General features: G+C 38.3%; 3 protein-coding genes and 1 long non-coding RNA gene across 4 annotated transcripts; 3 read left to right on the top strand and 1 right to left on the bottom strand.

The window, feature by feature from the left end:
- Positions 1-2,179: 2,179 nt before the first annotated feature.
- On the bottom strand, positions 2,180-3,611 carry LOC103519600 (anaphase-promoting complex subunit 7-like). Its single transcript, XM_026831053.1, has 3 exons — positions 3,290-3,611; positions 2,573-2,756; positions 2,180-2,185 (listed from the first exon to the last, which is right to left on the bottom strand). The coding sequence occupies exons 1-3, from the start codon at positions 3,583-3,585 to the stop codon at positions 2,180-2,182; spliced, it is 486 nt and encodes a 161-aa protein (XP_026686854.1). The 5' UTR covers positions 3,586-3,611.
- Positions 3,612-5,685: 2,074 nt separating this feature from the next.
- LOC103519599 (putative uncharacterized protein DDB_G0282499) lies at positions 5,686-13,291 on the top strand. Its single transcript, XM_017448249.2, has 4 exons — positions 5,686-5,689; positions 6,080-6,952; positions 12,645-12,897; positions 13,168-13,291. The coding sequence occupies exons 1-4, from the start codon at positions 5,686-5,688 to the stop codon at positions 13,208-13,210; spliced, it is 1,173 nt and encodes a 390-aa protein (XP_017303738.1). The 3' UTR covers positions 13,211-13,291.
- On the top strand, positions 8,188-8,975 carry LOC113471700. Its single transcript, XR_003394294.1, has 2 exons — positions 8,188-8,268; positions 8,812-8,975. It is a non-coding gene; the product is annotated as an uncharacterized LOC113471700 (long non-coding RNA).
- A 4,495-nt stretch (positions 13,292-17,786) lies between the features above and the next one.
- On the top strand, positions 17,787-20,072 carry LOC113471699 (cholecystokinin receptor type A-like). The gene is made up of 2 exons (XM_026831052.1): positions 17,787-19,380; positions 19,979-20,072. The coding sequence occupies exons 1-2, from the start codon at positions 19,055-19,057 to the stop codon at positions 20,070-20,072; spliced, it is 420 nt and encodes a 139-aa protein (XP_026686853.1). The 5' UTR covers positions 17,787-19,054.
- The last annotated feature ends 7,462 nt before the right edge of the window (positions 20,073-27,534 follow it).

Here is a 27,534-nt window from a genome sequence, read left to right as displayed (position 1 = left end):
CGGCATTGATCTTATATCTCCGCTCACGCTCGCCAAATTAGTCCCTCACACGATGGCGAATAACGTCAAAACGACGAAGGCAAGCGCTCTCGATCGAATCAATGCAATCAAACTCAAATACGCCTCTCCCAAAGATAAAGCGACAGATGAGGAGCTGTCTCTGAAAACAAACAAGCTATCTCTACTCAATAAAACTCTCGAAGAAGTGGGCACCAACAGGCTGTCTATGTTGAATAACAATTTGTTCATAGCGACCCCTCCAAGTCCAAGTGCTGAGAGCAAGTCTATACTGAGTGCTGATAGATGTTCTCCTGGGGAACCTTTGAAGACAACGCCCAAGTTAAAGAAGCAGAGGACGTTTGAGATTCTGGATGATATAGAAGATGACTATGGGGATGATCCGTACTCTACCATGGTGATGCCGCAGACACATAGCCAGGAATACAATGGTGTTCAAGGTAAGTTCCAGCCTACTTAAAAAAAATAAGATAATTTGTTTTTCCAAGTGTTGTGTATACCCTTTGAAGTTCTAACTTTTTAATATTATTTTATTGTTGTTATTACATTTTTACTTTTTTTTCTTCATTGGTAAAACGGCTTTTGGCCTAACCATACAGCCTTCATTTTTACTTATTTTATTCGTGACTCCTGAGGAAAATTAAGTTGCTGGTTCCGTGCTAAGGGACCGAGCCAAATACAATCGAATGAACCCCTCTTGTCTGTGTGCGATAAATTTCGATACCTATACCTTTGAGCATAATTTTGTTTGAAGAGGAGCATAAAAATACGATTATTTGATGAAGCTCATTTGTCATTTGGCAACACTGTTCTTTAAAGTTTATCAAAAATCTTGAATGGAATCCAAATCCAAATCTAATCCATTAATCCAAGAGATTCCAAGTCTTTGGCGAAAGTAGAATAGGTTCGATGTCCCCGTGTTTTAACTCATGTACTTTGCAGTGTAGTTCTTTGTCCAAAGTTTTGTAATTTTACCAGTGAATTTGTAAAACGTAGCTTTATAAATGTGTACTTTGTGTGAGAGCCCAGAGCATGGTACTGCTTGAAACAAGTGGAAATTCTCACATTGGTTTACTTACCATTCTGTGCCAAAGCTGGTCTTTGTTCAATAACCCTAGCCAAGTAAAAGTTGAGTTTTTCAAACAGCTAACCCTAGAAATATTTTAAAGTGATTGTGTAGCTCTTCAATAATTTCATATTGGGATTCAAATTTCCGAGCCTCCATTGTATTATCATGACTCAGAATAACATTATCGATGATGAATTCCAGGAAATTTTGCGAGACACTGATATGTACATGTCCTATTATGAAGAGAACTGGTAAGTTGATAAGAACTTCTTGATAAAAAATGTTTTTTTTTTTTCCTTAGGATTGAAAGAGGGACTGCATCTAGGAATTGGTCAGGGGACTAAACAGGAAGTATACCAGCCTGAATTTCCCTAACTCTTTAGTCTAATCAATTAGATTGATTTATCCAAGGGTTACTTAAACTTAAATTAAATTTGAACTCAGATTGTGGTGCCAACAATGAGCCTTCTTGAGTAAACTAAGTAATAATAAAGTTGACAAAACCCAAAGCAATTCAAGCTTGATTTTATGATCTGACATAGAATTTCCTTCTACTGATGGCTAAGTATAAAATTTACTTGTACTTGACTTCTACTGACAGCTTGCATGTTACTCCTAGAATTATGTTCTTGTGACTTCATACTTCAGAGAGCAAATTTAGCTAACCCATGTTGGTCTGATTTCTAAATTTATCAAATTCAAATTGGGTTCCTATTGAAGTACAGACTTTGAATACAAAATAATAAGGGAGAAAGTAAGGTCAGGTACTTAACTGGGTGCTGGTAAAATGTTTGGTAGGTATGCAAGTAAGTATCACCTACTTAAGTAGGTACTTATAACTAGTTTTTCATACTTAAATAAGGTTTGTAGGTACCAACCTACTTACACAAATGCTTTAGTAGGTAGGTAGGTATATAGGTACTCTACTTACTTACCTAGGTACTTGGGTAATTATGCAGAAGTCAAGTAGGTACATCTGTCCAAGTGCCATGTTTACTTTTGGTGTTCTCTGTTTACCCGGGATGGAGGTGAGAATGTTGAATGACTCATCTGTGTCTTTTAGCTTCTGGTAGCAGAGGTGCATTTCATATTTTATGTCTGGGGACAAGTAACAGAGGTGTTAATAGGTGAAACATAGGTAATCAAATCAGTTGCACTTACTTGGGTGATATTGCAGTCATAGAGCAGGAAAAATGAGGACCAACGGAATTTTTCTTTTTCTTCTACAACTTCTAGAGCCCAAGATAAATCGATTTAAAAAATACCGGTAAATTGTGAAGTTTGACGTCACGGCATCCTAGGTATTAAAAAAAAAAAAAAAAAAATCTCACCAGTCAATGCCGTTCAAGTTCTTCACACTCACACCCATGCTTGGCTCAAGTATGAGACTATGCACCTCCACCCCCTTCACACCCAAACACAGTAGTCCCTGTGCTGCTTGCAATGCGAGAGGTGACTCCTTCAAACTTTCGCAGATGAATTTACCTTTTTCAAATTGAACAGTGCATTCTTGAAGTCTCCGCTCAAATAATACAGTTCTCCTAGGGATATGAGTAGACTGGAGTTGTTACTGAATGGAGTGCCCTCTTCTAGCTGACGGAATGTGTGAATAGCTTGCTTATATTCCTTGGCATACATATGGGCATGTGCTCGGATCCAGGCATTTACCCTGAGTGGAGATAAGAAAAAGTCATTATCATCATGAATCTTGTGGTAAAGCAGTGAGCTACTCTTCTAATATCCCATACTCGGTAAAATAATAGCCATTGACGCTAAATAAATAATCTCAATCTCATCTAAGTACTTGTATCATCAATCTTTTTATACTGGTAATGCTGCCATTGGTTGCTATTTGATTAAAGTACCTCCTCCATTGTCCTTACAAGGCCGCACCCAAAACTTCAAGAAAAAAAAAAAAAAAAAAAAAAAAAAAAAAAAAAAAAAAAAAAAAAAAAAAAAAACTTTGATTCTGCTGGGAATTGAACTCAGGACCTCCAGCACACAAGCCTAGTGTGATACCCACTTGGCCTTGGAAGTTGCTTATTGTAAACAAATTATTCAAATATATTTTTCACAAAGAAAATTAATGAACTTACCACCCTTCTTTATTTTCTTGTTTATCTTTGTTGTAATAATTTTCTGCAATATTTATTTGTTAAAAATAAAACAAAAAGTATTTGGAAAAAAAAGCAAAAGTCTCACCAGTCAATGCCATTCAAGTTTTTCACACTCACACCCATGCTTGGCTCAAGTATGAGACTATGCACCTCAACACCCTTCACACCCAAACACAATAGCCCCTGTGCTGCTTGCAATGCGAGTGGGGACTCCTTCAACACCTCCTTGTAGCAAGTGATGGCTGAGCGTTCATTCCCGTTGTCCTGGTACATCTGTCCAAGTGCCATGTTTACTTTTGGTGTTCTCTGTTTACCCGGGATGGAGGTGAGAATGTTGAATGACTCATCTGTGTCGTTTAGCTTCTGGTAGCAGAGGTGCATTTCATATTTTATGTCTGGGGACAAGTAACAGAGGTGTTAATAAGTAATCAAATAGGTAATCAAACATAGGTAATCAAATCAGTTGTGCTTACTTGGGTTGAAAATTAAAAAAAAAAAAAAAAAAGATGGGGGAGGGGAGGGAGGCAGGAAGGGGGGAGAGGAGAGGGAAGACCTACTGACTTCTGGTCTTACCCTACTAAGTACCTACTTATCCACTCTATTTTCAATTTGTTTCCAACAAGACACCCTAGACTTTTTATTTCAATTTCATCCAAATTACCTTTAACTTGTACCTTTCTCAAAAAAGAGAAATCACAGTTCCACTCTCTCTTGGTCTCTTCTACCTTCTTTTATTCTAAAGTTTAAAAAAAAGTAAGTACTTAAGTACCCACCTACTTTGCATGTTGAAGTCAAATCATTCAAGTTAATTTTAAAAGTTCCAAGTATCAAGTCGCCCATCAGACACAGCACTGCTGGCATAATCTACAATCTTAGAATAGCATGAGACTATTAGATAACATAATTGTCTCTGGCCTGCCCACCCATTATTTCCTACTAGAGACCTGAGACAAGTAGAGTCTATGTTATTAGAGTACCCTACACTCACGTGCAAAAAAATTCAGGATATATTGTCTAAGTAGTACTTTTCCAATATTCCCAGGTTAGTACCTATTTTTGATGTAGGGTTGATTTTTTTTCAAGAGGTTTGATAGAGGGAACTGTAACTTCTAAGGTCCCGAAATTGAAGAGAGAAGGAAGACAGGATAGGAGAAAGTCAGCCGTTCCGAGAAAAAACCCCATCCGTTCAGCATAAAATCCGCCCCGGGCGGGAATCGAACCCGCGGCCTAGCGCTTACAAGACAGACGCGCTACCAATCAAGCTAGGCTAGCAATCTTTTTGAACATTGAAAAATTCAGCCCAATTTTTTTATTTTTTTTTTTACTCATGTGTATATCGTGTTTTATTAGGAGTCTATAAAGTTACTCCGTGTTATAAACCCAATAAGGAAGCCAGGCTATACGTTTCAAGAGCATGTTGTAGAGATAGATGTCTATTGCTAATATGATAGTGTAGGCAGGTTCTCGAGAATGCATGCTATTTTTTGCAGTAGGTACTTAGTATGTAATATTGCATACCCAATATGCTGCCTTGTTTATTTGTTTGTTTCTACTGCCTAAATCGGTCCGAAATATTATGGTACCTTCTTCATATGTACAAGTGTAGGTACAATATACTTCCAGCTCTACTTCTTCTACTAGGCAACATGTACAGTAGAGCTGGAAATTTATTTATCTTCTGCATATACTTTGCCGTAAAATGGTTGAAAATGTAATCAGTACAGCCCGCCTAATGTTTTTTAACTTCAGTGATCCATGAGGAACTAGTGCATTCAATGTGCTAATTCTGCTGGCTGGTACTATTCGAACCAAACGTACAGGGTTTATACGCGACCTGGAAAACCTGGAAAAGTCATGGAATCCGAAAATCGGCCAAAAAGTTTTAGTCGTTGAAAATGGTGAAAATATAAAGGAAACCTGGAAAAGTCATGGAATTTGTCAGCCGGTCAAAAATTAAAAATGTTCAAATTAAATATCAAGTTTTTTTTCTATTGTTCCCCCATCATTACATCTAGATAAATTTTATGACTATTTGGACTCGAACCACCAACCTCCAGATCCAAAGTCCAACCACTGAACCACTGAGGTTGGTTACCTAATGGTTTAAGTCTTGTATAATGTGTGGGCCACTTACTAACTCAAAATACAACTGCCTTCATAAGGCTAACCAATGTCTCCATACTGAACGAACCAACTCATGTGCTACGTAAGACCATTTCCATTTCTCACAAATAAGAGACATTGTAGGTCACTAATGTGATAGTTTTTAATGATCCAAAAAGGAGTTTATCTTTTTTGGGATCATTAAAAATTCATTAGTGAAATCTCTCATTAAGTCATTGGTAAAATCCATCATATGAGTTTAATCAGTGATATGCGAATTTCTCAAAGAGATTTAACATAAAGTGACCCAAATGTAAAAGTTGGAACCGTAAATGATTCTACATATGTATTTATCAATGTTTACTACATCTGTGAATTATGAGTATTCTTGCTTATCTGACCTTTGAGTAATCTTGCTTATCTGACCTTTGAGTAATCTTGATTATCTAATCTCGATTAAGAGTAATCTCGCTTGTCTAACATCGTTTGAGTACCTATAATATAAATTTACGGAAAACTTTCCAAAAGCTTGCAAATAGCAAGGCAATAAAGAGATGATCCTCCACAAAAACATCAATATAAAAGGGAAAAAATGGCCTTAATTTTCGAATCTCACGTCTTTTATAGGCCAACATTTTTGGATAGGAACTTGGCCTTTTCCCACAATTGTGGTTTTGTGTGGTTTTTCTTGGGCAAATTTACTTCCTACCTATTTTAATCTAAGCATTCTAAGTAATTAATTTAATCAAACCTTGTTTCCTTTGCTTTCCAGACGACCTCCTTCATTCCGTCTCCTTCACATCCACACCCAAATCTCACCATCAGCTCAACAATTCCTTCACGCTCATCAAAAACAACAAACTCGCCATTTACAACGAGGAAAAACTGCTCAGCACTTCATTCACCATTGAGAAACACGCCTCTCCTCCTAGCAATCGAAATACTTCCGTCACCTATCTAAACGGCGCTGAACCTCAAAATTCTGATCAAGCTCCAAATGAAAATGAAAACAATATGAACAGATCGTTTGTAGTGAGTCGAAATTGTGGAGCGGAACAGAATGGAGTCACTAATGAAGCACATATGAATGCGTTGAACACGTCATTCACCGTTGTCAACAGTGAGCAAGTGGTGGAATACGGTGAGACTAACAACGCTCTCAACGCATCCTTCACCGTAACCAAACACTACGATGAAAATGGTGAAACGAACGTTTTGAACTCGAGTGATATTAACGATAACGTAGTGAATGGGAAATATATTGAGCATAGAGTCAACACAAACACGACTAGTACGAGCAATTCCTACAGGACGTTTACGCGGCCTAAGAAACCAACTGGGAATGCCTCCAGGAGTTCAGGACTGCAAAGGCGATCCATTATGAAACCTACTGTATCCAATGTGAACGCTATGAACTCTACGTTCAGTACAGAACCACCGTCTAATCTGAACGAAACCATCAGTAAAACTTCCAACTCGAGGTTTTCCACTATAACCAGGCCTAAATCAAAACTAAGCTACGTGGGTCAGACGCAAGTCAAACCCGCCACGGGGAATACATCTTCTATTCAAAGGCTGAAGAACTCGTCTTCCACGGAATCGCTGAAGAGCAACGAATCCTATGTGATATCCCGACCCAATGGAACACGGGGCGGTGATCCGTACTCTACCATGGTGATGCCGCAGACACATAGCCAGGAATACAATGGTGTTCAAGGTAAGTTCCAGCCTACTTAAAAAAAATAAGATAATTTGTTTTTCCAAGTGTTGTGTATACCCTTTGATAAAATTCCATACCTCGGCTGGGGTTGAACCCACGCCCTCCTGTTTACCAGGCGAGCGCCTTGACCACTACACCACCGAGGCAGGTAAATGTGTCAGATAATAGTGAAAGTAGTAGAAAATTTTGTTTTCTAACTAATGCACTCTGACGTGGAGCGACTGAGATATTAGGGAAAAAGAGAGAAGGGCAGTGGCGTAGCGTGGTCTAAAGTCAAGTGTAAGGCGTGTAGGGCACTAATTTCCATCACCATGCCCATTACTACATAAGTTATGCATATGCTTCTTCATAAATATTTAAAGTCAATATTTAAGGGTATTTGAATAAATTTAGAGTGTATGGCCGCCATACACGCCCTACATGGACGCTAAGCCACTGGAGAAGGGTTTGGTCAGGTTTGGTGTGACTTCAATGTATCGGCTCTCATGGGTTAGGGATAGGGTGTTCGGAGACAATTAAAAAGTTCCGTTTCAAACTATGTATGTAACTTTTTTCACATTTCCGTTTCTGGTTTGTTTTATTGCAAAGTTTATTGTGCACTTGAAACTTTCAAACTTCGGTTAAGCCACATATGAATCCCATAACACGCGCTACGTGTATTCTTTCTGAGTTTTGAAGTTCCCACAATGACCGCAAGTTTGATAACATGGTTGTTTGTTTGTCTGTTCATTCGTTTTATTATTATTATTATTATTATTATTTTTTTGTATTTTTTTTTTAAGCTGGGTTTTGTCATAAATATGCATTGTTGCAATGCATAGTCTGAGGCCTTGTGTGACCCAAATCCCAGATTAGAATCGTTTGTATGTTCTAGTCGTAATTTCCTATGCAAGTTGTGGTTTATCATGGGAATTAAACAGGGATTTGGGATGAATTAGAAAGTTCTCGGTGCTATAACATGGGAAAAACCTTAAATCCTCCTCTACCTTCAACTTTACAAAAATCCCACCTGGAAAAAGTCATGGAAATTTTCTTGAAAAGTCATGGAATAGTCATGGAATTTCATTCCGGGAAAAGCGTATAAACCCTGACGTAGAAAAATCATTATTTACAACACAATTTTGTGACCCGTGGTTTTATGCTGATTTGATAGTTCATAATTTTGTTTTGCTTTTTCTCCCCCAGATGATCAACTGCTCAAGCTGTCAAATGTGTCAAATATTGAATTGAAATCAACACAGGTAATTATCAGGAAACAATGTACAGTGACTGTACTACAGTCTCCTGTTTTAAGTTGGTACGAAAGTACTATTTTTATCCAACCGAGTAGGTATGATTAGGAAGGGGAAAATCAAGTACATAGTAAGTACATGCTACTAGGTATGTACTTGATTTAGTACCAGATTACCAAATTCCTTGTAACCGCAGCCCAATTAAACCCATTCCTAGGTACTAAATTAAATTGAAATCATATGTATAGGTAGTTAGACATACATTATCCCCATCTTCATATTCGTCTGCTCTCTACAGGCCTTACTTAGATCAGAATTCATGTACCAAGTACTTATGTACCTACTTGGTAATGTCTAACATTACTTACAAAATAAGATGGTTTACCAAATATGTTGTGATTATCGCACTTATAGGGTGAACGGAGCTTTATGACCCATTTTCAATCCAGTTAAATCAAAAGTTAGAAGGGAACAAAAATTTTTTTTTGTTATTTATTGGTAAGTACCGATTGGAAAAATCGTACTTATACCTCCCTTTTCATCTCCCTACAGAATGTATCAAGCAAGTCATCAGGGCCGGACTCCAAACGCCACGCGCGGTTCAAAACCCAAGTGATCAAATATGAAGAGCCCCCCCTAGGGGACAGCGAGGACATTGACCTCGAGCCTCCCCCTTCTTTTTCTTCCCTGGACGATTTCATCCCTCAAACACCTGAACGCCACGCGCGGTTCAAAACCCAAGTGATCAAATATGAAGAGCCCCCCCTAGGGGACAGCGAGGACATTGACCTCGAGCCTCCCCCCTCTTTTTCTTCCCTGGACGATTTCATCCCTCAAACACCTTATCAACATGATATTATTTTTACAGGATGTACTCACCAATAGTTTCTACTTAAAAATTAAATATTCCGAAAAAGGTGTGGTAACCCCTACTCCGAATCCTAATCCAATTTGTAAAATTATACCCTACTCTCCTTTTCGTATGAAATTCCGCCTGAGTCCCACTACACGTTCAGGTAACACTCCAGTCACAGTTAAATCTGATATAATACCTTTCATTCGGATAAAAAATAAAATAAAATCAACATGATATTATTTTTACAGGATGTACTCACCAATAGTTTCTACCTAAAAATTAAATATTCCGAAAAAGGTGTGGTAACCCCTATTCCGAATCCTAATCCAATTTGTAAAAATCATACCCTACTCTCCTTTTCGTATGAAATTCCGCCTGAGTCCCACTACACGTTCAGGTAACACTCCAGTCACAGTTAAATATTTTACAGGCGAGGCGATTAGATGGGAGTTAGTAAGCCTTAGGCCGCGGGTTCGATTCCCGCTCGGGGCGGATTTTAAGCTGAACGCATAAGGTTCGTTCTCGGAACGGCTGGCTTTCTCCTAACCTGTCCTCCTCTCTTCGATTTCGACAGTTAAATATTTTACAGGCGAGGCGATTAGATGGGAGTTAGTAAGCCTTAGGCCGCGGGTTCGATTCCCGCTCGGGGCGGATTTTATGCTGAACGGATAAGGTTCGTTCTCGGAACGGCTGGCTTTCTCCTAACCTGTCCTCCTCTCTTCGATTTTAGGACGATAAGACCTCCGTTGTTACAGTTCCTTCTATCAAATCTGATTTTTTGTACTTGATTGGAACATAACTTGAACTTTAGTGGGCACGGGGCGGGGCCATTCAAAACAGACGATCTATATACAAGTCTACAGGGGCACTCAATGTCGCGGCACACAGAGATACAGGGTACGCTAAGGTGCAAAGCACGGAAAATCTGTCGGTCAAGAGTGGTGGAAGTGATAGTGAGGGTTCGAACTCCGGGTCCTTTTTAATATTATTTTATTGTTGTTATTACATTTTTACTTTTTTTTCTTCATTGGTAAAACGGCTTTTGGCCTAACCATACAGCCTTCATTTTTACTTATAATTATTATTATCTATTTGTTTCCAGACCCCAGCACTACACCTCCTCCTAACGGATCTGATCTGAAGAGATCGGAAATGGTCAACTCAACACCCAAGCTCAAGAAACAAGGCACGTTTGAAATATTAGATGAACCTGAAGAAGATGATGGTGATGATCCTTATCAAACGATGATACTGCCTCCCACGGATAGTGATGAGGTCAAGAAAATGCAATGTACGTATCTCTAAGAGTAGAAAGGATAATGGTGGATTTCACCAACGACTTAATAAGAGATTTCACTAATGTGATAGTTTTTAATGATCCAAAAAGGAGTTTATCTTTTTTGGGATCATTAAAAATTCATTAGTGAAATCTCTCATTAAGCCATTGGTAAAATCCCCCATATGTGTCTAATCAGTGGTATGCGAATTTCTCAAAGAGATTTAACATAAAGTGACCCAAAAGTAAAAGTTGGAATCGTAAATGATTCTACATATGTATTTATCAATGTTTACTACATCTGTGAATTATGAGTATTCTTGATTATCTAATCTCGATTAAGAGTAATCTCGCTTGTCTAACATCGTTTGAGTATCTATAATATAAATTTACGGAAAACTTTCCAAAAGCTTGCAAATAGCAAGGCAATAAAGAGATAATCCTCCACAAAAACATCAATATAAAAGGGAAAAATGGCCTTAATTTTGGAATCTCACGTCTTTTATAGGCCAACATTTTTGGATAGGAACTTGGCCTTTTCCCACAATTGTGTTTTTGTGGGTTTTTTCTTGGGCAAATTTACTACCTACCTTTTTTCATCTAAGCATTCTAAGCAATTGATTGTAAAAGTTAGGGTAAAAGAACACTCAAGTAAGCATCATTCAATAGGATAAGGAAAGTCGTGTGATGTTCACACCAGATTTTTTAGTTTCTGTCCACGTAGAATAACGAATGCCTATCAATCGATTTGATTATTCCTACCAAGACTGATTTTTCTACTTTTGTATGATCATTTTTTAAAATAAATATAAAGAATAAAGAATTATTTATGATATTTTATACCTCGAATTTTTACTGTTTTCTTCTGTATTTTCCGTATGACTAGAGATAAGTAAAAATTGAGTGAGTGAGTCATAAAAAGAACTATTCTTTTCACTGGACTACTCGGTCCTCTCTTCAATTTCCCTTAAGCATAGGAATTAGGATCGGACTCATTGACTGAGTAACCTACTGAAAAGAGAAGTTCTTTTCTTATATTATACTCGTAAGTCATAACTCACTTAAAAAGAACTATTCTTTTCACTGGACTACTCGGTCCTCTCTTCAATTTCCCTTAAGCATAGGAATTAGGATCGGACTCATTGACTGATTAAGCTACTGAAAAGAGTAGTTCTTTTCTTATATTATACTCGTAAGTCATAACTCACTCGCACTCTTTAGTTTTTTCACATCTCTAAAGTCTGCTAATTCTAGTGTTATTCTATTCTGTTCTAGTTTAACCTTAGGAAAATGACCTAATAATCAATTCTTTTGCATTAGTAAGCAACAACAACAACAACAACAACAACAACAACAACAACAACAACAACAACAACAACAGCAGGTGTTATTCTATTCTGTTCTAGTTTAACCTTAGGAAAATGACCTAATAATCAATTCTTTTGCATTAGTAAGCAACAACAACAACAACAGCAATTTAACTGACAATATCAATGAGGGCATCCTGATATAATGATATGTGACACTGAAATAAAACATACTTATTTCCACATAAGCATTCAACCGCATTAAAAAGTCCTGTGATTCTGAAGAAAAAGTTCTGACCTCTTCCACCCAACTACCCAGGATTATTTGCCCAATTAGCTCGGTTCTATGTTTGCATTTCAGATCGTCTGGTGATCTCAAAGTGTTCCTGATAAATCTGGCTATTTCCGATTTGACCATGGCGATCTTCTCCATACCTTTCACGTATACCATGTAAGTACCTACCTATCTTTACCGTCACTTATTTTCCTACCTCTGCTAGGTTAAACACACCTTGCGGTTGCTGAAGGGGCCAAAAGACTTTAGACTAGACAACTATAGTGTGTCCAGATCAATGTGACGGCAAGAAATGGGCATTGTTGCCAAACATGTCACATGTGCAATGGTAGAGAATCTCTAAAAGGGGAAGCTATATTGCACAGTGCTTCCTCCGACAGTGAAAAAAAGTCAGGTAAGGCGATATCCATCTTACCTGTTCTGGAATCCAACCTTTGAACTTAGAGCTACCTCTGCATTTTAGGTTTACCTGAATTGCAACAATGTAAGGATTTCCTGCAATCTGATTGGTTCCTTCATTTTGGGTTGATGACTCATTGCTGCCACATTGTTCTGGATGAACTATAGATATAGTTAAGAAGAACTAGGTAGGTACCCTGTTTTTAGTGGACTACTCAGTCAATGAGTCCGATACTAACTCTGAGTAAATACCACGGGGCGGGGCCATTCAAAACAGACGATCTATATACAAGTCTACAGGGGCACTCAATGTCGCGGCACACAGAGATACAGGGTACGCCAAGGTGCAAAGCACGGAGAATCTGTCGGTCAAGAGTGGTGGAAGTGATAGTGAGGGTTCGAACTCCGGGTCTGCCATACCAAAACCTAGTGGACTACTGAGGCCAGGCTTCTCGAGAATACCGGCTCCGGCTAGTAGAATATCGTCAGCACCTTCCTCTTCCAGGTAAGATATAGGCCCGGTTCGAGTATTTTAATTGATTCTACACCAGTAGTTGATACTGTTGAGGGACTGTTCATAAATATGCATCTTAGATTGAGCCGAATTTTCTCTCTTGTTCACAGACCAAGTATGCTGCAAAAGTATTCGGCACCAGGTAAGATATAGGCCCGGTTCGAGTATTTTAATTGATTCTACACCAGTAGTTGATACTGTTGAGGGACTGTTCATAAATATGCATCTAAGATTGATCCGAATTTTCTCTCTTGTTCACAGACCAAGTATGCTGCAAAAGTATTCAGCAGGTAGAAGAGTATAGGCGGAGCAGAGGAATCAAATACAACTGCCTTCATAAGGCTAACCAATGTCTCCATACTGAACGAACCAACTCATGTGCTACGTAAGACCATTTCCATTTCTCACTAATAAGAGACATTGTAGGCATATCTGCCATTTGTGGCTTTGTATATCTGCCATTTGTGCCTTTGTATATCTGCCATTTGTGCCTTTGTATGTCTCCCATTTGTTTCATCTTATGTATTGTCTCCTTTTTTTTGTTGATAATTACATGGTATTTTCTATTACATGGTAGAGGAATAGTACGTTATTTTTTAATTTTTCGACAACTTATATGTTTCAAAAGTCAATCTATATACACTATATACAGCTGGGTTTTGTCATAAATATGCATTGTTGCAATGCATAGTCTGAGGCCTTGTGTGACCCAAATCCCAGATTAGAATCGTTTGTATGTTTTAGTCGTAATTTCCTATGCAAGTTGTGGTTTATCATGGGAATTAAACAGGGATTTGGGATGAATTTTAGAAAGTTCTCGGTGCTATAACATGGGAAAAACCTTAAAACCTCCTCTACCTTGAACTTTACAAAAATCCCACTCAGAGGCTCAACTTTAGGGATCAAGGGTACCAAAGGTGTACTAAGCTCGACGAATCTTACCCGGGCAATGTATAGCATCACATAAAAAAAAACGGGCGTTTCATAGTCTCATGGCGTATGCAAATTAAGGGAATGTCACTAAAGATCTAACCAGGTCGCAGTGACAGAAGGCGTTTAGTAAAACCAATGGCCCTACAGCCTACATATACCAAAGTATACAAATCAAAGGAACATGATAGGCCTTCTAGGGACTGAAAAAAAAACGTTGTTGAAATCCATTGTCAGGTTGCCTTTTTTGTTCGCTGTCCGCGAAAAAAAAAGCTGTTTCATAGTCTCATGGCGTATGCAAATTAAGGGAATGTCACTAAAGATCTAACCAGGTCGCAGTGACAGAAGGCGTTTAGTAAAACCGATGGCCCTACATATACCAAAGTATACAAATCAAAGGAACATGACAGGCCTTCTAGGGACTGAAAAAAACGTTGTTGAAATCCGTTGTCAGTTTGCCTTTCAATTATTTGCAATTTTGTTCGCTGTCCGCGAAAAAAAAAAAGCGATTTTGAAAATTTGGACCGATTGCAATACTTTCATTACTAGTATAGCTCCGCTATACTGTAGTAATAGAAAGTAAAAAAGCAAAAACAAAAGAGAACACACACACAAATACTTCTCCTTCTCTCCCTTCAGCACATTCCCCTTTAACCTTCCCCTGCCCCTCCCCCTCACCGCGAGTCCAGAAATTCCGCCGTCAAGGTCATCTACAAAACTTCTGGCGACGAAGAACGATTTCTCCCTCTTTATCCCGATTTCTCTCCCCCTTTCTCCTTTTCCTCCTCTTTTCTATCCTACATTCCCTCTTTCCCTCCTTTTCTCCTTCTCCTCCTCGTTTCTATCTTGTTTCCTCCTTCACGTCCTTCTTTTTCCCTTTTCTTTCTATTCATTCTATCCTATTTTCCCTCGCTCCCATCCCTCTCCCCTCATTGTGATCCTATTTTCTCCCTTTCCCGTCCTTTTTTTCCCCTCATTTCTATCATATTTTCCCTTTATTCCATCCCTTCTTCCCTCTCCTATGTTTTATCCCTCTTTCCTATCCCGATTTCCCTCCCTCTTTCCTTTCCTCCTCTTTCCTCTTTCCCATCCCTTCCTCCCTCTCCCATGCTATCTCTCTCTTCCCTATCCCGATTTCCCTCCTTTTTATCTTTCCCCCCTCAATTATATCCTACTTTGCTACTTTCCCTTCTTCCCGTTCTCCTTTTCCCTCCTTCCCATCCCTTCCTCCCTCTCCCATGATATCTTCCTCTTTCCTATCCCGTTTCTCCTCCCTATATCCTTTCCCCACTCATTCCTATCCCGATATCCCTCCCTATCTCCTTTCCCTCCTTCCCAACCCTTTCTCCCTCGTTTCTCTCCCTCCTCCACCTTGACACTGGGAAAACGTTCTGTTTCGCGGAAACTCTCATTTTCGACATTTTCTCTTCTCGATTTTCGTCCGTGAAAATTTCCCGACTCACATTCAGTGTGCACTTTGAAATTGCTCGCATAGATCGCCGCGGCCCGCGTATTTTTTTCGCCGCTTGGAATTTCGCGATCTTTTTTACCTTTTTTGTCTTCGCGCGTCCACGAATTTCGTAAATATTTCGCGAATGGGCGGATTTCCTAGGGGAAAAGCTGATGGATTGTATATTTTTCAAAGTTTTTTTATACTTTTTTTATTGTTTGATGTTCATGTTGTAGACATAAGGAAATAAAATAAATAATAAATTAAACGATTAATGGCCAAACAAGAACGAACAATTTTAGATAGACCCAAACATGGGGCAATGGGCAGTCCGTCAATAAATTTTACTGATTGTTTCTCTCATCGTTGTGTTTTGAAACTGAATATTAAACAAATTAGGTAGGTAAACAGGTACTGATTTTCTTTAACCACGATCGAATAAACTACGGGCTAAAAAATTCCCGCAGGGACGGACCCAGCTTGTTCTTTCTCTTCTTCATTTCACGGGACTCAATAGTTAGGTAGATACATAAATCACATTTACCAAAATGACTTTTGTCTATGCCAGCCCTGGGCTTTTGTCCCGAAATCTTATGGGGCCACGGGGTCTTTCCTGAAAAAAAATATAAGTATCTACCCCACTCCATTGCACATTAGCTAAATACAAAATAAACAAGGTTTACAAAAACAAGAAATGAGAAGTAAATGGTCTTCAATATAAAGAAAATGACTTGTAGCTAGGTACTATTCAAAAGGAAATTTTCCGTAGAAAATTATTAGTTGAAAATTTTATTCGTGCTCCGCTATAATTTTTAACACCTAATATTTTAGGCTTATTTTGACTTAAAAAGTTTTGCACAGTCCATGTATTGTTTCCCTGATAATATCCAAGACGTTATAACAATATCTAAGCCATTGTGTAGTCTGTTCCATATTGTTCCTCTTCTCCTTTAATATTATGTTTTCTTTTTGCAGCCTTAAAGCTGCAAATCAGTAAATAACGTAAAAAAAACTCGCAATTTCCGCCCCTAGCTCTTTAAATTGTCCTTTCAGCTTCCCATAAAGCCCCGCACGTTCCTGTTGTAATTTACAACCTATTACAATATTAAAGTAAGCATTATAAGCATTAATATAAGCATTATATATCATTATAAGCATTAATATCGTTAAGCCCAGCATACTACGAGGGCTTAAGTGCTTATTGCTGGAAATTTCGGGCTCTTATACTTTAACTACATTTCCGGATTTATATTTTATGTACGAACCCTGTTGTAATTTACAACCTATTACAATATTAAAGTAAGCATTATAAGCATTAATATAAGCATTATATATCATTATAAGCATTAATATTGTTAAGCCCAGCATACTAGGAGGGCTTAAGTGCTTATTGCTGGAAATTTCGGGCTCTTATACTTTAAATACATTTCCGGATTTGTATTTTATGTACGAAGAACATATTCAAAGGAAGAAATTCACGCTATTGTTGTGTTATAAATAAATTTAATCTGGTACCACCCTCAGTGGTGTAGTGGTTAGCGCGGTTTCGGACGTGGAGGTTGCCGGTTCGAGTCATAAGAATTCCGAATAATCGGTGAATGAGAATTGTGACAGGCATTCTTGTTTTAATATAATTAAATTTAAAAAAAAAATCTAAATACTCGTACCTATTATAATTAAATTTAATATGTTTACTTAATGTAGGTAGGTACATAGCTAAGTTCCTTTATTTATTTTAAATACCTACCTACTTTTTTATATATAAAAAAAAACTTGAACTCTTTGGCTTTGGGGTCAACGCAACCTTTGGAAAGGTTCTCTCTGCCTACATTGAAGAACTTTTATGATAGACTTTTGAGCAAAGGCAAAAAACTTTCATGATGTAATTTCTTGGTTCAGTGAAAATGTGAAGTAACAGTTAAGTTGTTTATTTGCACAGACTTTGTTCAAAGGGAATATTTATCTTTTTCGCATGATATTTATTTTCAGGCTTTTCAAACTTTATTTACCGCCTCCTCTTTTTTTTCCTTCCTCTTCCTCTTCTTATCATCCTTCCACGCGACGCGAAAACTTTACTCCACACTCTCTTTCTTCTTCTTTTTCTTCTTCTTCTTATTTTTCTTCTTCTTTTCTTCCTCTACCCCTTCCCCTTCTCGTCCTCCTTCTTTTTATCCTACCCGTCTTTCTCGTTTCCATTCTCCTTTTTCTCCTCCTGCTCTTTCTTCTCCTCCTCTTCTTCCTCTTTCGTCTCCTCCCCTTCTCCCTCTTCATTCTGCTCCTCATGGAAACTTTACTCCCCATCTGGGGAAAAATCTGCTCGGAAGTTTTAGCCTAGGTGCTTAAGTTTTCCGTCTTGAGTTTTGGATCAGACAATTTTTCACCGAATTCCAAAGTTTTCCCCAAGAAACAGCAGGTGTTGCTTTCCCTTGGAGGGCATTGGAAAGCGTAAGAGTATTAGAACGAGTAAAGGTATTAGAATTATTAAAAAAATATGCGCGTTAGAAAATTTGAAATGTAAATAAACACAGAGACACACAGAGAAAAATCGATCGAAAAATCGATGAAACACCAAAAGTGTAAACGGATCTTATTGAGAAAATGGAGATCTACTGGCGCGCCATCTAGCGGATGAAAATGGAAACAACTGGAAACATTTTTAGCACGCAAAAAAATGAGAAATTTGCAAATTAAAATGCAATGGATTTGAAAAAATACAAAAGAAAGGCAAATAGAAAGGCAAAAGATAAAGGAAACCAAACACCACACAGATGTTGAAACAAGATTAACTGGCATTAAAATAATGGGAAAAAAACATAAGAAAATCAGTTTGGATTTTCTGGCAAAATGGCAGCAAAATTGACCAAATGCAATGGAATTTTACAAAACAAAGGCAAATTGAGCAACTGGCATAAAACAAAGGCAAAATTCAATAGGTTGCTTAAACAAAGGGCAATATTAGGCAAAATAACAATGTTATGGCAAAGATAACCTGAAAACAATAGGCAAGGCAAGGCAAATAACTATCTAGCTAAATTCCTACAACAAAGGCTAGTCAAATGTGTTCATTTTGGATAGGCAATAATAGGCATACAATACAAATTAGGTAATAACAAGGTAGAAATCCGAATTCGAAGGAAATAGAAGATTTCCAACGACAAGACCCAAGTCCCAAAGTAGAACTTCCGGCCACGCAAAGATACTCAAATCCTTGCTGAGAGGATCAAAATCCTCGTTCTAAAGGAGCAAAATCCTTGCTCGAAGGACCAAAATGTGTGATCCCAAGGGTTATGGACAGCTGAAGGCTGACCACCTCAAAGGAAGGAACGGCAAGAAGGACAATTGCTGGTGTCTTACCTTTATGAACCTTGGGTTTGTTTCGGAGATACGATGTAGAACACTTACGGCACTCAGGATTTCGGCAGAAAAACCGGTTGAAATTGTAATGGCAATGGATCGCGGCGTGATGTTGCGACCGCGAGGCAAATCGGCACGGGGATTGGCACAGGAGGTTAGGTTCGGTCGAAAAAACAAGATGATGACCGTAACGATTATTTTGGTAGGTATCGAGTGCACAGAGAAAAATAGTTCGCGCGCAAACGACACCAGCATGGTAGGGAAAAAAATTATCATGGTATTAGGAAAATATGAAGGGGCCCATACAATTATGGGTCTCGGTAACTCCAGACTATCAAGTATCCTCTTAGACCGCTAAAATAAGTACATTAACTATTTTCACGTTCTTACTAAACCGGAAAACCTCCTCCAACCATGAACCGGAGAGAAGACCTGAACAACATCTTCGAGATGTATAACCTCTACAAGAACTCCACGGCCAACATTGGGGCCGCCGGAGGCCACGAGAAATCCGGCCCCAATATCAAACACTTTCTCGACATCCTAACCACGAACAGGCACGGAAACGATTCCGATGACCTGTTGAACTTCCTGAATCAGAGCCTGGAGTATGACTACCCCAGTTTGGAAGCTGTGGATCCGCCCCTGCAGATTTTCCTGATAGTGATGTACTCTCTGACCGCTGTGTTGAGTTTGACCGGCAACACGACTGCCATTATTGTGCTCACGTTTGGACGAAGGTAAAAAGATGCTTATAGATAATTTCTACATTAATTTTTTTTTACCTCGGTGGTGTAGTAAAGACACGCCCGCTAAACAGGAGGGCGTGGGTTCAATCCCAGCCGAGGTATGGAATTGTATCATCAATATAATTTGAGAATTTGACCACAATAATAGTAGTAGCCTACTACTGGAATATAGGAACTTTACTTACCAACTTTTTTTAATTTAAAGTGGTACCTATGATTTTTGACGGCTGTGTTGAGTTTGACCGGCAACACGACTGCCATTATTGTGCTCACGTTTGGACGAAGGTAAAAAGATGCTTAGATAATTTCTACATTAATTTTTTTTACCTCGGTGGTGTAGTAGTCAAGACACGCCCGGTAAACAGGAGGGCGTGGGTTCATTCCCAGCCGAAGTATGGAATTGTATCATCAATATAATTTGACCACAATAATAGTAGTAGCCTACTACTGGAGTATAGAAACTTTACTTACCAACTTTTTTTTTAGTTTAAAGTGGTACCTGTGATTCTGAAGAAAAAGTTCTGACCTCTTCCACCCAACTACCCAGGATTATTTGCCCAATTAGCTCGGTTCTATGTTTGCATTTCAGATCGTCTGGTGATCTCAAAGTGTTCCTGATAAACCTGGCTATTTCCGATTTGACCATGGCGATCTTCTCTATTCCTTTCACGTATACCATGTAAGTATCTTTACCGTCACTTATTTTCCTACCTCTGCTAGGTTAAACACACCTTGCAGTTGCTGAACGGGCCAGTTTATTATTTAAGAGGTTTGACAGGTTGACGGCTGTGTTGAGTTTGACCGGCAACACGACTGCCATTATTGTGCTCACGTTTGGACGAAGGTAAAAAGATGCTTAGATAATTTATACATTAATTTTTTTACCTCGGTGGTGTAGTAGTCATGACACGCCCGCTAAACAGGAGGGCGTGGTTCAATCCCAGCCGAGGTATGGAATTGTATCATCTATATAATTTGAGAATTTGACCACAATAATAGTAGTAGCCTACTACTGGAGTATAGTAACTTTACTTACCAACTTTTTTTTAGTTTAAAGTGGTACCTATGATTCTGAAGAAAAAGTTCTGACCTCTTCCACCCAACTACCCAGGATTATTTGCCCAATTAGCTCGGTTCTATGTTTGCATTTCAGATCGTCTGGTGATCTCAAAGTGTTCCTGATAAACCTGGCTATTTCCGATTTGACCATGGCGATCTTCTCTATTCCTTTCAATGTAAGTACCTACCTATCTTTACCGTCACTTATTTTCCTACCTCTGCTAGGTTAAACACACCTTGCGGTTGCTGAAGAGGCCAGTTTATTATTTAAGGTTTGACAGAGGGAACTGTAACTGCTATGGTCTTATCGTCCCGAAATCGAAGAGAGAAGGAAGACAGGATAGGAGAAAGCCAGCCGTTCCGAGAACGAACATTATCCCATCAGGATAAAATCCGCCCCGGGCGGGAATCGAACCCGCGGCCTAGCGCTTACAAGGCAGACGCACTACCAACTAAGCTAACTAGGCTGGCGAAGGGTATTCTAACTCTTAAAATATTATCTAACGTATTTAGCACTATTTATCTTATGTCCAACAATATGAGTGTCTAAATTGCGTACTATAGAGAGAGTTTTATGCGAATAAGCTGGTAAACTGCATCACAGTACCAAGTAGCTAATTACCTAGAACAATACCCATACTGATTAGGAAGTGCCTATACCGATCTACCTCACCTATATGCCACTAACTAGGTTCAAGTAAATAAAAGTAACTAGGTATGCGAGTATAGTACAATAAGTATGTGATTAGGTACCAGTACCTACAGTAGACCTATAAGGCACAATGGTACATACCTATTACCCACTTTGGTATAATAGGAGACTGTAATAATTTTACTATGAAAGTGTGTCCTTCGTGCTGATTGTACAAAAAAGTATAATATTGTTTTATTTTTATTCATGAAAATCAAACCCTAGTCCCATCTCTGCAGCATTACTATCTACCAAACGATTTCCTACATACCTAATACCTACAGTAATAAACTGTTCATCAGTAGATAAATAATTAGAAAGACATGCATAGCTAATTGCCTAATAATATACTGATTACCAAAGCCTATAAAATAATTTGCAACAGTAGGTAATTACTGGCCCTCGGCAGATTTTAATTTAAACTGCCTGAGTTTTATACGTAGTAAATTAGTAATACGTAGTACCTATCTACAGTGCAGCCATAATAAAATGCTATACACTCTATACAGTAATACATATTAGGTACCGATACGCAGGTATTTGTTTTAAATACAGGTAAGTTTGAATCGCATATTGATGATAGACTTGCAACAGTAGGTAATTACTGGCCCTCGGCAGATTTTAATTTAAACTGCCTGAGTTTTATACGTAGTAAATTAGTAATACGTAGTACTTATCTACAGTGCAGCCATAATAAAATGCTATACACTCTATACAGTAATACATATTAGATACCGATACGCAGGTATTTGTTTTAAATACAGGTAAGTTTGAATCGCATATTGATGGTAGATTGAATCGGTTTAGAGTTTCAATTACTTTTTATTACTTACTATTAAAAAAGTAAACAGTGGACTCAGTTGTGTGAATACGCCTTTTCAATCGGACTACTGGTCGAGCAGGGAGTTTTATTTATTATTAAATACTTTAAATAGTTAGTAATTAGTAGACGGTATGTAGTTGCTTACTATAGCTCTTATTGCCAGTTTCAGTACAATCTGTACATTCAATTCTACGGTTTCCCTCACCTGGCTAGGGCAAAACTATGGGTATTTTAGCCTAAACCTTTGAGCAACGCTGCCAAAGACAATGTGTCAGGGAGCCAAGGGAGTTTTTCGCCGAATGGAGTCAATGGAGGGTAGTGCATAGACGTTAAACACCTTGAAAAATTGTGTCAGGGACTTTCGAAAAATCTCAAATTTTCTCTACAAGTCCCTTGAATAACAGATTTGACTTAGTGGTAAACACTAAGCTGTTGTACCCTGTATTTCTAACCCACTTCTAGATGAGCTAGGAAGATGCGGTTTTCACCATTGGATTCCTTATTTTTTGTAGGTACTAAGAAATAAAATCCCGAAATTCCAAACCGTTCCCGAGATATTGACGTTTTTTAGTCCCCCCATAAGAAATACACGGGGAACACGCAATAATCTCCCTCATAGAGTCAGAGACCCAGAGTAATACGAGTTATGTTTTATTAGCGAGGGAAAATTGGATTCATTTCATTAATATTATATGTGAACAATATTATGTGTTTAACCAAATGGATATTATGTATAACATATAGTATAATCTCCCTCATAGAGTCAGAGACCCAGAGTAATACGAGTTATGTTTTATTAGCGAGGGAAAATTGGATTCATTTCATTAATATTACATGTGAACAATATTATGTGTTTAACCAAATGGATATTATGTATAACATATAGAGTATAGGGTATAGGTATCCCCCCTTATGTAGGTATGATCATGTAATATTGCGATCGGTACAAAACTGCATCATATTATTGTCAATACAGATTTGACATTTAGGGTGTGGGGATCATTGCAATGTAGGGCTCTTTGGGTTTGAGGTTTACAAATGGTCTCGTCAGAGCACGACAAGACTCAGGGACGATATTAGTTTTCAGGGGCGAAGCCAAGGGAGCGCGAAGCGCGACCTCACAGGTACCTACAAATACGAGTTACCTAGGAGTAGATACTAGACTTAGGCCAGCCACTCACTATCAGGTCACTTGATCAAGTATATACCTGACACCTGATGAACACATACACTATCAGGTGGACCTGACATGTACGGCTGAAGAGGTCTGTCTGTCAGGTCTACCTGATAGGTACCTGATGAGCAATTGAGCACACAGACTATCAGGTAGACCTGATCAGGTGTACCTGTCGTCAGGTCTACCTGATAGTGAGTGGCTGGCCTAAGACTTAGCGTAGCTAATGTACCGGGTACGTTGTGGTTATTTCTGTAATTTACGCAATTTAGTCACCTATTAGTTTGAAGTAGACGTAGGTACTTACCTACCTGAAGTACATATACAGGGTGAGGGGTTTCAATGTACCTGGAAAATTTTGAAATTATGGGATCATGGGATTCATGGGTCATCAACTCCTCATACCTGAGACGAGTAGCTACCTACCTACGTACCTACATACAAATGGCATAAGGTATATGGGAATATGGGTTAAGTTCTTATCGAAAGTAGCACAATAGGGACAAAACCTTACAGGTGTTAGGGAGGTGATATTCATTATTTCACATACAGTAATTGATTTCAATTGTTTTTTTTTTTTTTCTAGAAGATAAAACGTTTTACTTGTAGCAGATAGCTGTACCTCCTCTCCGAGAAAAAATCAAAATGAAAATCAAAAACATCTGTTGGTAGAAAATGTAAATTGTTCTTGAACCTAATTGAGTTTAAGTATACAGGGTGTTACATTAATCAATGACCATTCAGGAAGAATAAAATGAAGAAACAAAGTAAAAGTAGAAGGAGCAGAAAGCTCAAAAGTAAAGGTACCCAGTACATTGAGACGAGGGGAGGGTTTGATACCTGTAAAGAAAAAGCATCGTACAAAAGGCAAAGTAAACGTGAAGAAGACGAAGTAAAGTACCAGAGAAAATAAAGTATAAAAGCAAAATAAAGTGGAAAGGAAAAAGTATAAAGGTTTGTATACTCACTTTGACTCCTCTTCTTCTTTTTCAGCTTGCTGGCATTCTTTCCCATCTTCTCGTTTTTCTTTTGAGTCTCCTCCTATTTTATTGTAATTACTTTGAATTTTTTCCTCTTTTCACCAAAGTTCCTCTTTCACTTCTTCTCTTTTGTGCTGACTAATATTATAAAGTTAGATAAATTTTGTAACGCTACACATTTCCGCTCTTTGATATTCTTTTTAATGAGCGCCTTAACTCTTCTTCTTCTTTATTCCTGTCTGCTCCATCTGTGAGAATAGGAGCCAAGGGAGCGCGAAGCGCGACCTCATGCACATCCCGCGAAGCCCCGGGAGCGCGCAGCGCGACCGTAAACAAGGGAGCGCGAAGCTCGACCCCATGCACAACCCCGCGAAGCCCCCGGGAGCGCGCTATGCAGAAATACCCCAATTTTTTTTTTTTTTTTTTTTTTTGCTGTTTAATTCCTTTTAAACTCTTGTCTCAAATGTTAATATGATTTACTTTCCAAGTTTTTTTGTCTTCATGCTAATTCCATTTTAATTTAGTTAGGTGTGGTGAAAATTCATGAGTTTTTCTTTTTTATGTAACTTTTATGGTTTTAATTAATTTAAACATTCACACTGTAATAAATATTAAAATTTATACATAAATATAGGTAGATTACTTAGTATTGTAATAGATTTACTGCTTTAGAAATTAGAACTTAATAAAGAGAATTTAGCTAAAAACATTCACAAAAACTTGATAATGTTGTTAACTACCCCTACAGGTAGGTATACCTACCTACATACAGACCCATTTCTCTTTAGGTACATAGATTTCATAAAATAAATTAATTTGTCAAATATCTTTTTCTGGTATAATACTCTTGACATCTTGACAACATTTGCAACAAGAAAATATATTGTACGTAGTAATAACAATGTGAGAGAGATTTTTAATAACGACACAGGAACATGATCCCTTCCTCTCTCCCTCTGTCTCTCTCTCTCTCTCTATCTCTCTCTCTCTCATTCTTCCTTTTCCACTCTCCCTTCTGCAGATTTCAAAGGGAAAAGTGAGAGGAAAATAATACCAGGAGTTTCCTTCAAAAAGGAAAAGACTTCTCTTTTTAAAAAGGAAAAAGAAAGGTCTTACGTGAGCAAAGGTAGACGCACAGAAAACGTAATAAACATTTTATTACGCGTTCCGCCATATTAAAATTATCTCGTGGTGTGCGGGCTGCATGTGCTTGATAATTTGAACATTGGCGGCATTAGCATAATGGTCCCACATCAGCTTACCGCCACATTTCCTCGGCTAAACTGTCTGCGACGAAACGGTGCAAATTACAAATCAAGCCTGCTCCTCAAGGATGTGCATTAGGTCCACGTATTCCCTAGCCTAACATGCAGACACAGTGGAAGTCCTTTCGGCTTTGTGGATTTCGCGATGTACTTATCCTTGTGAGGACAATGGAACTACTTGTGTGTGAATAGGGATCTTTAATGTTTTGGGTAAGAATAGGGATCACTAATAATTTTATTGGTATTGTACTAAAAGTAACACCAAAGTCCACAGTTGGTGTTGGATGTTGGATCTACCTACAACAGTTATCAATATAAAGAGGTTACTCCGTAATGACTAATAGTGCTTGTCGCCTTCTTGGGAAGTTACTTTACAACTAACTGTAATTAAACTCACATGAAGGGGTAAACGCTTCGATGTGCGAAACACTTCTTAATAGTAATGTCACGAAATTTTTTTGATTTTGCATTGGCATAGGTAGATAAACGTATCTACATCAGTGTACCACCGTAGATGATGTTATTATCATATAGTAATAAACACTTTAATACGCGTTCCGCCATATTAAAATTATCTCATGGTGTGCGGGCTGCATGTGCTTGATAATTTGAACATTGGCGGCATTAGCATAATGGTCCCGCATCAGCTTACCGCCACATTCCCTCGGCTAAACTGTCTGCGACGAAACGGTGCAAATTACAAATCAAGCCTGCTCCGCAAGGATGGATTTTAGGTCCTCGTTTTATCTAGCTACCACACAGACGGAGTTGAAGTATTTTCGGCTTTGTGGATTTCGCGGTGTACTTATCCTTGTGAGGACAAATGAACTATGTACTTGTGTGAGAATAGGGATCACCAATAAAATTGGTATTGTAGGTACTAAAAGTCCGCACTTGGTGTTGGATCTACAACAGTTATCAAGAGGTTATTGCAATGACTAAATAATAGCTAATAGTGCTTGTCGCTGCGCGCTGTCTTAATAGTTGATGCTACGAAATTTGCTTTTTGCTTTGGCATAGATAAACGAATCTACATCAGTGTACCACCGTAGATGATGTTATTATCATATTGAAGCCCAAGGAAATAATCACCTGCAGATTTATCTGCTCTAAACGGCAGAAATTTTTAAACAAGGCATTGGAAAAGTTATTAGTGTTAGTGCTAATCTTCTAATACTAGCTTTAACGGCATAATTTTCTTAGATGAACACTTGATAAGATCTTCACCATATAGGTTCATTATACCACCCGCAGAACAGGTGTGTCAGAAACTCAGACAAGTACAGAATACTTCTTGGTGTTCTGGTTTTGCAAACCATATAGGTTCATTATACCACCCGCAGAACAGGTGTGTCAGAAACTCAGACAAGTACAGAATACTTCTTGGTGTTCTGGTTTTGCAAATTGAATACCGAATCCTGAGATTTGTATTCAGAAGTTGACAGAACCTTGGAACCAAAAACCTGAACCAAGTAGTTCATAAACCGCATAATGCACGTATGGCATAGGTTATACAATGTGTACCTACCCATATGAAGGTAGGTATAATTTTACATATAAGTAGGTAGGTAACGTGTGTGTAGGGTAGGTACAATGTGTACCTACCCATATGAAGGTAGGTATAATTTTACATATAAGTAGGTAGGTAACGTATTTTCCCTCAGGAAGGTAAGGGAAAATACGTGAACAGCATCACAAGATTGACTGAATCAAATAGACGTAAGATCGATATAGCCAAAGACATTCTACTACATATTTCTATTACGTAGATTTCTAAGATAACTGCACACAATTTTATATCAAGTTAGATACTATCAGGTCTATCGTCTATCAGTAAAGTTATTTACCAGTACCTATCTATAGTAGCAGTCTAGCGGTAATTATTTGCTACTGGTACAATACCAGTAGCCAACTGGCAATACTGGCATATACATTATACACTATACAGGGTATAAAAAAGATCTGAAACCCAGGAAGGAGTAGTAGTCTGCGGACAGAGCCAGTGATGATTGTTGCCATCCATAAGAAATACACGGGGAACACACTTCGAGGCCAGCAAAACTTTTCCTACGTTTAATATTTCTCTCTCGCTTTTAGTTTTCAGTTTCCATTTCTTCGAGACAAGACTCAGGGACGATATTAGTTTTCAGGAA

Source organism: Diaphorina citri, unplaced genomic scaffold (genome assembly GCF_000475195.1).
Source record: "Diaphorina citri unplaced genomic scaffold, Diaci psyllid genome assembly version 1.1 scaffold2828, whole genome shotgun sequence".
NCBI classification, from domain to species: Eukaryota; Metazoa; Arthropoda; class Insecta; order Hemiptera; family Psyllidae; genus Diaphorina; species Diaphorina citri.
Note: the sequence above shows the minus strand (reverse complement) of the source record. Positions and strands in the feature narration are given on the sequence as shown.